This window comes from Gadus macrocephalus, chromosome 13 (genome assembly GCF_031168955.1).
Source record: "Gadus macrocephalus chromosome 13, ASM3116895v1".
NCBI lineage: Eukaryota > Metazoa > Chordata > Actinopteri > Gadiformes > Gadidae > Gadus > Gadus macrocephalus.
In genome coordinates this window covers 8,950,328-8,964,107 of record NC_082394.1, presented here as the reverse complement: position 1 = coordinate 8,964,107, position 13,780 = coordinate 8,950,328, and the positions used below count along the sequence as shown (strand labels likewise).

The window sequence follows — 13,780 nt, the reverse complement described above, 5'->3', positions numbered from 1 at the left end:
TCTATGTGTGTGTGTGTGCGTGGGTGTGTGTCTGCAAAAATACTACTCTTTTTGGAGTGCCAAGGAAGGTGTGTCCTTGTGTTTGGTGTAGGCGGATGTGCCCCATTGGGATTCTCTGTTTGTGTGTGTGTGTGTGTGTGTGTGTGTGTGTGTGTGTGTGTGTGTGTGTGTGTGTGTGTGTGTGTGTGTGTGTGTGTGTGTGTGTGTGTGTGTGTGTGTGTCTGTTTGTGTGTGTTTATGTGTGGGTGTGTGACTTTGTCCTTTATCGTTGCTACACATGAGCGATGCTGCTAGTGTGACTACAACAGGCAGCTATAAATCACACAGATGTCCTCCGTTTCAATGCCTTGTTGTGGGGACATAGTTGGTCCCCACAACTCCACAACCCACATCTCCCTCAAGCCGATAAACGCCCTTCAGTGGACAGTCCCACACGCAAACACACACACACACACACGCACACACACCAATATGGACAGAAAACTCATGTCTGCAATGCACACACCCACGCACTCTTCTCTCTCTCCACAGATACACACACACACACACACCACACACACACACACCCAAACACGTCTCAAAGAAGCACAAACCACTACCATCACATTCTTAACTTTTCTCATCATTAATGTGTGTGATTCCAGGGGGCCGCGGAGCAGCCAGACTGCATGCTGGGAATAGATGTCAGAACCCAAAGCAACTGAACCGAAGTGTCGCAGTGCAAACAGGAGAAATAGTGTTGGACTCATTCTGACGCTCTCTGGATACATAAGGACAAGATGTCCACGTTTACGCTCCAGTAAGGTCTGCCAACTGAAGTGAAAATTCCTTCATCCCCTTTTCCTTCCCATAACATCCCTGCTGAGGGAGGCAGGGCTGAGGGGGAGGTGACGGGGAGGTGACGGGGAGGGCTGAGGGGGTGGGGTGAGGGTGAGGTGAGCGGCCGAGGTGGAAGTGAGTGGGTGAGGTGCTACGTTGAAAAACCACGGTGGAATTATTTATTTTCACGCGCCGTCCGTCGCCTTGTTCCGTGCACTACGACAATACTCTACGACCAGGAGAAACAGTAAGGAAGGACAGCAATGCACAGCAAAGCAAAGTGAATAGGCAAAATCATGAGAATACTTATGTAGAATAATATGCCAGATAAAATAAGTTACATCCGGCGACACACCTGGAAGGGGAGAGAGAAGTATGGGGGTTAGGGGGGGGTGACGATTCACTCATCTGTCAGGAGGCTTCTGTCATCTCTCTATCCTCTGTGTTGTGGGTGGTGTTGATGATGTCACATGACGCTCGATCCTTTCAGCTGACCCACGAACTCTACCATCAGGCTGCTCCTCTGTTGGATTCTCTCCGTTTCTCTCACTCACCTGCACCCCTTCCCTCTGTCCGTCTCCCATTCTGTTCTTCTGGCCTGTGTGTGTGGATGCCAGTCTTTCACTCTGTATGTCTGTCTGGCTGGCTGCCTTTCGGTCTGTTTCTCTCGTCTGTCTCCCTTTCTGTTGTTCTGTCTTGTGTGTGTGTGTCCGTCTGTCTGTCTCTCTACGTTACCACTCTCTCTGGGCGGTTTAGCTGCGTTGCCATAAAACTGATTTCAATGCAAATAGGACCCATACCTCAGCACAGGTGGGAACGATAGAGAGAGAGAGAGAGAGAGAGAGAGAGAGAGAGAGAGAGAGAGAGAGAGAGAGAGAGAGAGAGAGAGAGAGAGAGAGAGATGGAGTTCCATTCTTCTGATTTCCCAAATGGAGTCACATAACCATCTATCATTCTGTTGGGAGGGGGCGAAAGAAAGAAGGAGGGTGAGAGAGTATGAGAGAGTGAGAGAGGGAGATGCGAGAGAGAGAGAGAGAGAGAGAGAGAGAGAGAGAGAGAGAGAGAGAGAGAGAGAGAGGGAAATGGGTTGGAGGAGAGGGAGGCAGGGAGAGAGAGAGAGGGAGAGAATGAAGGGGGGGTCTATCCCGTGGAGAACACAGCTTCAATCACATAAAATTCCCACAATAGAACAACACACATGTGCACGCACACACTCACACACAGACATGTAAGTGCACACATACACAAGCACACACACACACACACACACACACACACATGCACACACACACACACACACACACACACACACACACACACACACACACACACACACACACACACACACACACACACACAAAAACACACACACATCCAAGTGCACACACACGCACATTTAGACGAACACCATCACAGATACATTTGGAGATAAGATATGTAGACTATCCTGTTTGCTATAGAAATAAAATGATCCATTTCATATACTGGGACATCCTGTTATTACGACTGCACAATAACAAATATCACACTATCTCTTCATCTCTCTCCTCCCTCTCTCTCTCTCTCTCTCTCTCTCTCTCTCTCTCTCTCTCTCTCTCTCTCTCTCTCTCTCTCTCTTTTTTATTTTGCTTTTTCGTTATAATTTGTCTCTACTCATCGTGAAATCCATCTCCTCATTCCTCCTTTTATCCCTCTTTTCCAATAGCTGTCTTTCTTTTCCCCGCCTCTCCTATCCTGTCATTCCCTCTCCCTCTCACACACACTATCTCCCACCCCATCTCTCTCTCTATGGAACAACAGCTAGTAATGTCTCTGTATAATTTTCTTTTAAAACAAATGAAAACAATATTAACTAATTGATCTTCAAAACAGCAAAATCTGTCTCTCATCTGGTAATCAGCCATGTACTTGTTCACTAATTTAGTCTTGACAAATGTAAACATGGTTTGAACTATTCTACTCAGTTGTGTTGGACTCCTCTTGTTTTTCAGACTATTCCTGACAGTAGGGATTAATCTCCTCCCGTAGAGGTGTTTGATAACGTTTAGTCAAACAGGGAACATGGTAGGCTACTGGTGCAAAAAGACCAGATGTATCGGAGGAGATCGGTGAAAAAATTAAGTCAAAGGCACTATAATAATCTGAAATCTGGGATTTGAATTTGTAAAATATATGCTTGGATGAACTTGTGACGTTATTGACATCAATCATTCATTCACCATGAACAAAATTGGAATTTAAATAAAGAATATATAAAATACCAGTCACAAAAGTTTCCTCATTACCCACGGATCTCCAAATATGCAAATGAGATAACTCGTCATGCCCATTTGGCCCCTCCTCTCCTTTCCGCCGATACACATGTGGGAGAAGCTCAAGCACGGACAGATATTAGGGGAACACCGGTCAAAACAGTACTTAAGAATACACTGTTTAATTCAAATGACCAACAACGATCAATGACATCCAACGATATATGGTTGACCCTCAGTTGGCTTCAAAAGCAATATGGGATATACTTTGAGATTACTAGTTAAAAACGCAAACCAAATGAAGATGACCAGAATGGTTCCATTCTTCAAATCAATTATATAGTGAGTAAAATAAGTGTTATGAATGAATTGATAGTGTCTCAGAAAATAAAGCTGCATCACCGCACCACTTGAACGGATTGGTTGGTTAACTTCCAAGTAGGAGATCTAAGCTTTCTGAATCCTTCAAAGCTAGCTATTGGGGTTATTGTTGTTATATATTTATTAATATTTCTTACTGTATTCTATTTATTTATTTAAAAAAAAGCACTGAACAAGATCTGCACCTTAATTTCGTTGTGTAAATACTTTGTATTTAACCCAATGACAAATAAAGATTCTATTCTATTCTATTCTAGCTGACAGCTTATTTCACACTTGAATTTACAGCCCTTATAGCCCATTTGAACATAAATACTACCTGGACAAATATGGATTTTCACCAGAGTTGGTGTAAGCACTCATTGAGAATATTATTTTTCAGTTCCATTAAACTTTTGTGGATGCAACATAATACGGAAGTCACTAGTGATGCATTAACACTGACTTCATGTCCTCTGCATCTGTAAGGAGAGAGACACCTGAGGGGCCCAGAACCCAGAACTCTGCCTCCATAGAGTGGCGAAGTCACGCCCCTTCCGGTCGGGCTCATGAGACCTATGAGATCGAAAAATATGAATGGGTGTCAATGGAGAGAAAATAATTATTTTCTGGTCCCAGTCTTTATATGCCCTGGATTACACATATGTTGTTTGTGGATTTAAATGATAATTTTTCATGCAAAGAAAACTAAAAATGTTCGTGAAGAAGTTTGATAATTTTAGGTTTTATGTGAGGCCGCTTTGTGAACTACAGCTCTTCGCTGCTCTAGACGCATATGATATACGTCACCACACCCGCCCTTGGAACTCGGCACAGAGATGGCGATCTCTCTGCCCCACTTCACCGCTTTTTCCAAGGGGAGGATAAAAGCATCGAAAGAGGTGAAAACCATTATAAATCGGGGCACGTGCAGAGTTTCAGTTATGCCGATGGGAAGATTGTCGGTCTTCTCCATGCCAGTCGCAGGGAGCGTGACGTCACATACGAGCCGTGTAGTCTTTCTCGTTGTGTTTTCTCTACAGCCTTTATCTGAACAATTGCACAATAAACGGTCAAACTCTTTGCATGAAAAATTATCCTTTAAATCCACAAACAACATATGTGTAATCCAGGGCATATAAAGACCGGGACCAGAAAATAATTATTTTCTCTCCATTGACACCCATTCATATTTTTCGATCTCATAGGTCCCATGATCCCTACCGGAAGGGGCGTGACTTCGCCACTCTATACCGGGGCAGGTACCCGGCCGGTACTCAGCAGGCGGACCAGAGAGAAGACAAAGCAGGGTGAGCTCCAATGCAGCGCTCGTCATGTAGGGGGGTATGCGTTGTTTACATCAGTTTACATTAAATGTGCGTCTTCCGTGAAAGTAATGGACATGTATGTGGGAGAAGCTGAGTGTGTGTGTGTGTGTGTGTGTGTGTGTGTGTGTGTGTGTGTGTGTGTGTGTGTGTGTGTGTGTGTGTGTGTGTGTGTGTGTGTGTGTGTGTGTGTGTGCCTTTGTGTGTGTGTGTGTGTGTGCCTTTGTGTGTGTGTGTGCCTTTGTGTGTGCTTAAGTTACTTTAATTTACTAAATGAATGAATCAGCATCCTCAATCATTTGAGATGTTTTTAGGGCCCTTTTTATGATTATTTTTAAAGTCTCTGCACTTTACAGATCAACTTGACGAAGCGTCAAAGCAATGGATTGATGAGACTTTCTATGTGTCTTCTGATTGGCCGGCCTAGCTGTCAATCCCCAAAATCCCACTCTCGCAGACCCACTTGTATTCCCGCTGTATACTCCTAATAAATACGTCAGAACCGAATCGAACAGTTACAAAGGTTGAGCATTTAAACAATTTCTACTCTATCAACGACGCACAGTTAGAGTCATTAGTCTCCAAAACCTCCCCCCCCCCCAGTCCGTCTTGGTGGAGGAGATGTGAGGATGCGCTGCCGCCATGCAGGTCCATACCGGCCGTGAGGACACTAAATGTCACTCCCCCTCCCCGCTGACTCGCTGCAATTTACCTTCTTATTCAACAAGCCGTCCGGACACCTGGGAAGGCTAGGAACAAATAGCAGAGGGCCAGCATGGGACTAAGGAGAGCAGGGCCGAGACAAGGGAGGAGGGGGTCAGAGGAGAGACGATCATCAAATGATAATTATACACGAGTGTGTGTGTGTGTGTGTGTGTGTGTGTGTGTGTGTGTGTGTGTGTGTGTGTGTGTGTGTGTGTGTGTGTGTGTGTGTGTGTGTGTGTGTGTGTGTTGCCTATATTTTTTTTAGGTATGCTGTGTTAAAGCGGGGTAAAGCCGTCATCGTAACCTGCCCGTTCGTTTACATTCGTCTGAAACCGCTTATCGCCTGAGGGCCAACAACCGTTCAGCGTTAATCAAGAACCGTCCAATCAGAAAGAGTTAAAACCGCGACTGGTTTATCTTAAATTAACTGGACCGAAATTAAATGGATGGTAGGCACGGCAATTAGGCCTACGCATTTTTTTTTTATCATAGGCTATACTGCTGCCAAAGGTTGAAATGTGAAAAATACTTGATTTGATCACTTAATAATTTATGTCACATTATTTTCCGGCGTTAATTTAAAAATCATGATGAATGAAGCGCTGTACTTTCAAAGAACCAGGAAAATGATTAGTCCTCGTGATTTCCTTTTTTACTTGAATCCACATTCTCCAGACCCCTGGTCAGAAAGGCCTGCCTCACCGAGCGGTACCCGCGTGGATTTCTCCTCCTCTGGGTGTCCATGCATGTGCACGTGTGTCTTTGCGCGTGTTTGTGAACGATATAGCAAGTCATTCCTGCACCCTGTCCCGACTTGGAACTAAATTAGTGACTCGCATGAATTATATTCTTGTAGGCATAGATAAATACATAGTCCATATTTTGGAGACCAGCAGTAAGAACTCCTGTACACCGCGCGTAATGGATAAGAGGGGGGCTCCACTACAGCACTGAAAACCCATCATAGCGGAGGGGGCCGGCGTTAGGACCCGGGAAGAGAGCGAGACAGCGCGAGAGTCGGCCGCCGGTCGGTCGGTCGGTAGGCGGCAGTCTGTTGGCACACAGTCTCGTGCGCTGCGCTCTCCCCAACTCTCCGTCGACACTTGGAGAGACCAGAGAGCACAGATCCTCTGAGCGCGTCCACACTCCCACCAGGAACGGAATCACGGATCGTTAGACTTAACTTCAACTCTTTTATTCTTCTTCTTGTTCTTCTGCTTGATCTTCTTCTTGTTCCTCTTCCTCTTGGTCAACCTGTCGTTTCTCCGCCGATGCGAGGGTCTGGTGTTGTGATGTGGAGGACGGGTCCGGGAAACGCCAAGTAGTGTACAGGAGTGCATTTGCGGAAGAAATACTTTTATGAAGATGGATAATCGGAGCAGTTTCCTCGTTTTGCCCGCCGCCTTAATCCTCTCCGTTCTGTTGGGATTTACGCATGGACAATTCTTTCCAGGTATGAGTTTACTATATTGTTTTTGTTTTTGGCCGTTTCGTTCTGAATCTGAATGAATGGGCTTGTTTGATTACAGCATGTTTGTGTTAATGCATGACATGAGATGTATTGACAAAAGGCTTTGATGGGAATGATTCGCTTCATGACTTTTGGTTGATTTAATGGCATTTATTTGGTCACTGGGCAGTGCGGAGACGCAGGGAATATGTTTTTTATCAGGTGATATGTATGTGTGTTTTACTCGAATTACTACATCAACTTAGTATTGGGAGTTGATCTAAGCGGTTCTTGGATACCGAAGGTTTTTTATTTTGGTTCTGTCTAAGCGAAAGAATACGGTTTGACCAGGGAATATTTTGGAACGTCTTTCTCGTTGGTTCGACCCCAGCCGGGTTATCCCACAACTTGCACGATTGTAACGTTCTGTGTTCATACAAATTAAATGTATATGTATATATATATACACACACACTAGTCATTATTAGGTCTTCATTCATAATATAAATACATTATTGAGATCTCTTCACGCTCTTGTTACGCGCGGTATTTGGGGGAGAACTGGCGTTGTTTGTGTGCCCAAATGTTATTAAGTCATAACGGTTGTTTGTGATAAAGATCTTAAATGCTTTATGTGCTTTTCAAAAAGCATCGGACAAGGAGAAAAATGCAGAACTAACATCACCTGTTACTGCTCCCCGATGCACGGAACACTTTAGCCTACTTCAACGTACGATCACATAAACCATTAGCAACAATGTGTGAAATCTGTGGTTTATGGTTGCACTAAAGTCCCAATGCAATCACTGTGTCTTCAACGCGCTTTTGTCCCACACAAAACCTGAGACGAAAAAACTCCTCAAATGACCACAGGCGAGGTGGAGACCTCCGGACTATCTCTGATCTCTTTCCCCGTCGTTGTGGGCCATATCTCGTTATCTTCCAGGGAAACTAACACCCGCTTTTATTGCCTGATAGTATTTGCGGTGCAACATAGATTATATCACAACACATAATGATCATATCAGTTCCTTGCCCACTTCTTGGGCGACTCGTGCACGGAGGCGGACAAGTTGGAAGTGTCGTGCTGGGAGAGACACGGCTCCTTCTGCTTGGTATTCATCGCTTGTAAAACGGGGAAAAGACCACTTTGAAGAGAAGACTGGCCCCTAACATAGCCCCCCTCTGCTCCTCTCCTACTCGCCTCCTCGTTCCTGCCCGGAGACCACAGCATGTTCTGCGCGTAATATCACATTGGGGAAACATTTGGACATTAGTGTTTTTATTATATTTATATCTATTTATAATGTGCCCTGAGAGAAGCTCGCAGACTGTCTCCCTGGCAGCTGTGTGTGTGTGTGTGTGTGTGTGTGTGTGTGTGTGTGTGTGTGTGTGTGTGTGTGTGTGTGTGTGTGTGTGTGTGTGTGTGTGTGTGTGTGTGTGTGTGTGTGTGTGTGTGTGTGTGTGTGTGTTTCGTGTTTATGCCTACCATGTTTCATTTGTTTCACCTGGGAAGGTTTTTTTTAAGAGATTTTACACAAACTACATATGGGCTTGCATATGTACTACAGAGCATCATAAATAGGGCTATGGTTGTCGTAAACATGTCTTGAAAATCACCATGGAGCCAGACGAGCTGATGAATAAAATAAAAGGTTAATACGTTCGCTAATTGTGGCACGCCTACTATTACATTACCATGCAGACTTTACAGCCTACGTTGAGGCCTTGGAGAGTAGAGTTCCTTGTGCTTTCATTGTTTATTCATTATGACTTGGAGAGATGGTTTAAACGAGGGGAAGAAGAGGGCATAAGAACTAAGAGGCGAACAGTAGAGAAGTCATCACGGTCCCGCGGGCTCTCGGGTGTCCACCTCCGCCTGCGGTTCCGCCCGCGGCCGTGAGGTGGCGCTATTGGTTCATCCTACCGAACGGCGTGTTTTCCACCGTACAGGTCGGCGGACTGACACCGCGATCAACGAGAGTGAAGAGACAGTTTCTAGCAAAATGTTTCTCAGACATTTAAGCTCCACTGAATTGATTTTATACTGATACGATAAACAACATCAGACCATGCTTCTCAAATGATCCGTCTACTTCCCCTTTTCTCCGTGTCGTTTAGAGGCATACCTAGGCTCTCTGTTTTTGTTCATTTTATTTAATTTATTTTACATCCTTACCCTCGATGTGGGTTATGACTGCCGGATATGTAGTTTTTATTTATTATGTGCATATTAACGCATTTATAAAAAAAAAAGCTCACCCGTCAACCCCAGACAGGTTATTTGAGGTAATAAAACACGTGACGTGATTAATACGTAGTATATCCCTTCGAAAAAGTCAGTTTTAAACGAGCCTGTTGAGCGTATAAAAACGGGACGCAGAGGGCCGGATGGCCCCGCCGCCTCACGGCCGGAACCACGTCTGTTTACGTACTGAGTGATACCGAGAGGTCGGTCACGCAAGGTCAAGGAAAGATCAAATAATCTGTGGACGGATTTTTAATTATTCACGATGTTTGCGTTTAATTTGGTACCGTTGAAACTCTCTCTTTCACCCCCATACCCCCCTCCTTATCTCCCTACATCCCTTCTCTCCATGTGTGTGTTTGAATCATCTTTCTTAGTGTATTCTAGAGTTTTACTGCATATAAGAGATAGATTCAGTGTGTTTGTGTGTGGAAGTGTGTATTTGTGGGACATACATTTATGTGTGTGTGTGCGTGTGTGTGTGTGGTGCAGCTGTGATCTTGTCTCCTCCATCTTTGAGCCTCACTGACCGCTAATTGTTAGATGTTCTGGGGGTGACTGAGCATGAGCTGTATGTGTCTGTCAGTACGTGTGTGTGTTTGTGTGTGAGTGTGTTTTCGGGCATGAGGGCAAGTGTGTCCTTGTGCATATTTTAAAGTGATGTGTGTGTGTGTGTGTGTGTGTGTGTGTGTGTGTGTGTGTGTGTGTGTGTGTGTGTGTGTGTGTGTGTGTGTGTGTGTGTGTGTGTGTGTGTGTGTGTGTGTGTGTGTGTGTGTGTGTGTGTGTGTGTGTGTGTGTGTGGGCCTTGTAAATTAGATTTATTGGACTGGAAAGAGGGATGAGACGGGGATAGAGGGAGGGAGAGAGAGAGAGGACTCCTCTGTTTGACTCGATCGCCCCGGTGTGTTGACTTGTTGAAGACGTTGAAGAGGCTTTGGCTTTGATCAAATTAACATTCCCCAATATCTCAATTACACAGCTTTTATACGATTACATCGGGTGCGTGGGTGGGTGGGTATGGTAGGGGTGGAATGAAGGAGGGATGGAGGACAAGACAGAGTGAAGGAGAGGGAGAATAAGGATGGGGTATGCGGTAGAGGTTAAGAAAGAAGATGTGCTGTCTGTCTGTCTGTCTGCCTGCCTGTCTGTCTGTCTGTCTGTTTGTACTTCAGAACAGAACGGATAGAGGGGTGAGCGGAGGTGAGATAAGAGTTTGCTGTCGACACACACACACACACACACACACACACACACACACACACACACACACACACACACACACACACACACACACACACACACACACACACACACACACACACACACACACACACACACACACACACACACACACAGCCTCACGTCCTCCTTTACTTAATATGCTTTCTTCTCACCGTGTGTGTATGTGTGCGTGTGTGTGTGTCCTTAATCCCCAGCACTTATTCTATTGGCCTGACTAACTGTCAGACTAATACCAGGGCATACTGAGTTGACTCAGTATGTGTGTGTGTGTGTGTGTTGGTGTGTGGATGTTTGACTGTGTGTGTATATGTTTGACTGTGTTTTGTGTATTTGTGAGAGAGAGAGCCCCCCGACCTCCATGGCTGATTGTCAGGTACTAAGAGAGCTGGTTGGAGACTCTGTCTCAATGGATGGGGGGGAGGGGGGTGCAAGGCTAGGAGATTAAATGAGTGAGGATCCTGAAACGTGTGCTTTTATGTTTTCTGTTCCCCTACTCGGGTGAACAAATGGAAGCAGCCCCCTTCTCACAAGGCTGTTCCAGGCATTCAGCTCACAGTGTTGTTTGCTGTCCGAGGACGTAGAAGATGTGTGGATTCACTAAAATACTCACGAGGCGCCCTTGGTGTGACGCACAACATACAATCAGTCGGGCCCAGTGAGGTCTCCATAGAGACGGAAAATCAGAGTTCTGATTACGGCAACGGAACAGAATAAAGCAAGCCCGCCTGGAAACTGACCGATCAGAACGTTTTCGCGTAGCGGGCATCTGCAGAGCTTTCAGCAGTTTGCAAAAATCGAAATAAAATAAGCTTGCCGAGGTATGAGTTTGTTTTCTCCTTAATCTCGTCATTTTATTATTGCGATCTCGCCAAAACCTCATTTACACCTGACACATTGCCTGCTTTACCCTCCTGGGATCATTCTGAACACTGTTTGTCTCGAGATGTGCAGTTAATAAAGTTATTTCTATGGAGGTTCGGGGTTCAGTGGCTTGCCTCTCGACCGTCATATCGACGATAATAATAATAATATTACATGTGTTATCGGTCCTGGTCCAAAGGGTTACTTGGTGCACAAGTAATTGGAAGATCTTTATTGTCGTTGTTTACAGGTAGACCAGTAGCAGTGTCAGGTGGTAGTCCGGACCAGCACCAGGTTAAACATTGGTAATGTTCCCAGCAGATAGCCATTTTTATATCTGTTATTAATGCAAACATTTATTTTTTATGTTTATGACTGGTCGGAGTCTCGGTTGGTTGGTGAATCATTGACCCTTGGAACCAGCGGGTTGTGGGTTTGAAACCTAGTGGTTGCTAGTGAGGTTGGGCTGGACGGCTGGTTGTTGATCTCAAAGTTAGGAGAGACGATTGAAAGTCGAAGCATTGCTAGTGCTGCTCTCATAGGAGTCGTCGATATTGGTCACTGTGGATCCATGAGTTAGGATCTTGTGGTCAAATCTCATTAATGAGCAAAGAACAAATTAGAAGAAGAAAACATGCCGCTCATATACATTTCCCTTCTTGGATCAGTGCAACCAATTGCAGCAAGGCAAACTTCAAATTTTCAGCTATGGACGAAATCTGATGTTTTGAATCAGAAATAGGTAATTCACGTGGATCTGCACGATCCTCGTGAATGACCTATTTCTGATTCAAAACATGAATCAGAAAAGTCTTCTGCTGGTAAAGTAATCTTTGGGTAGGCGTGTTCACCGTAGTGTATTTTTTCTGCTGCTCTTCAAACCATTCATGACCAATCCAATAATAACTTTGTTGCCAGGCAGATATTCCTGATGAATGCCTAATCCTGATTGGCTGATAGAAAGATAATAATAAAGGTGTCGGCTCACCTCGGCTGCGTCCACTGAGCGATTCCATTTAAGGGGTGGCTGATGTCATTGTTTTTTGCAATCTGACTCAAGTCAATTAGTAATGGCACTTGTTTGACTTACTAATGCTGTAATGACAATTTGTATTTGTATTAGGTGGGATAATTAGTGCGTTACTTTCATCTCGTCTCGCAAATCTGTTCAGACGTATTTTAGATCCCATGTTTGAATCCTGTTCCACTTGTTTTCTGAGTAAACAATGTATTTTAGAGCCCATCTCTGAATCCTGTGCCACTTGTTCTCTGAGTAAACTAAATGTGAAGCCTCGAAATCCACTCAGTGTTTTTCTCCTCCATTGGTCAATCTATATACCAACAACAGAGACTTTTCCAATAGCAAAATATCTATGAAATGCTCGGGTTTGAGATTGTCTGGTATTTGATTGGATTTATTTGTTAACCTTGTACCTCAAGCCCAGCAAGAACAAAGAGCCTGCACATAAGGGATTATTTTTTTATTGGCAGACAAGGATAGCGTCTTATGTGATTGAATGCCATAATACCAATATTCCTCCCGATTTGATTAGAGTTAGTCATCCTTCTGAAAATACTACTGTTTATTTTAAATGGGAGATTATGAATGTTGGACAGAGGGGAGTTAAAAAATGAAACATTAGGCCAAATACAGATATATTTTAAAATGAATACTATTGAGGCAGGACCCCACTCCATCCAAACCTGTGCACTATAGTAGGCCTAGTATTATTTACCATGGTTCAAATAGCCTAAATAACTCCTTTAGAAATAATAATGATGATACTAATGATAACCTTGGACACCATATTTTATTTATATATATGGGCCTCAAAACAATTCATGTAGCTGTTCTCTTGTCAGACGTTAGTTAGAGTTGGTGAAGCAAATATGAAAACAAACATTTCTACCGAAACAGTTATTTTGCGATCCTAATAGGTTTGATTAGCCCCCCAATGGCTGTGGAATTAGTTTTCAGGCATTTACAAATATATTTAAAAGTAACATTTGATTTCTTTCTACAACCCCCCTTGTTGTGGCAGGGGTTCTCACCTTTTTTTTTAACCTTTTATTGCATGCCTTAACCATGAAGTAGCATCCTGGTTCAGGCATTCAACACAGAAAACATGACAACTAGAAACAGAACAAGAAAAGTAACTAATGTGTGTATGTGGAGATTGAAGTGATTTGTGTGCGTGTGTCTGTTTGTGTGGAGGACATGTATGGTGTGTGGTCCTCGGCCCGATGAACACTTCCTCTGTCACTAATTGAAATAATTCCAGTGATGAATGAAGGAGACTCTAACCAAGCAGAACCACGGCTGGGGCCAATGAATCCATATGTAATACAACTTGTTGCAAGAGCGAGAGGGAGGAGGGAGAATATAGGGAGAGGGAGAGAGAGAGAGAGAGAGAGAGAGAGAGAGAGAGAGAAAAGAGGGAGAGAGAAAAGAGGGAGGGAGAGGGAGGAGGGGGAGTATATGGACAGGGAGAGGGAGAGATAGAAAAGAGGGAGTGGA

General features: G+C 44.3%; 1 protein-coding gene across 1 annotated transcript in view; it reads left to right on the top strand.

Moving 5' to 3' along the window:
* Positions 1-6,509: 6,509 nt before the first annotated feature.
* The window catches only part of ptprt (protein tyrosine phosphatase receptor type T), a 150,133-nt gene continuing 142,862 nt past the window's right edge, over positions 6,510-13,780 (top strand). Inside the window, exon 1 of the mRNA XM_060069948.1 lies at positions 6,510-6,914. Coding sequence (XP_059925931.1) covers positions 6,821-6,914 — 94 coding nt within the window. The 5' untranslated portion in view covers positions 6,510-6,820. The remainder of the gene's footprint in view (positions 6,915-13,780) is intronic.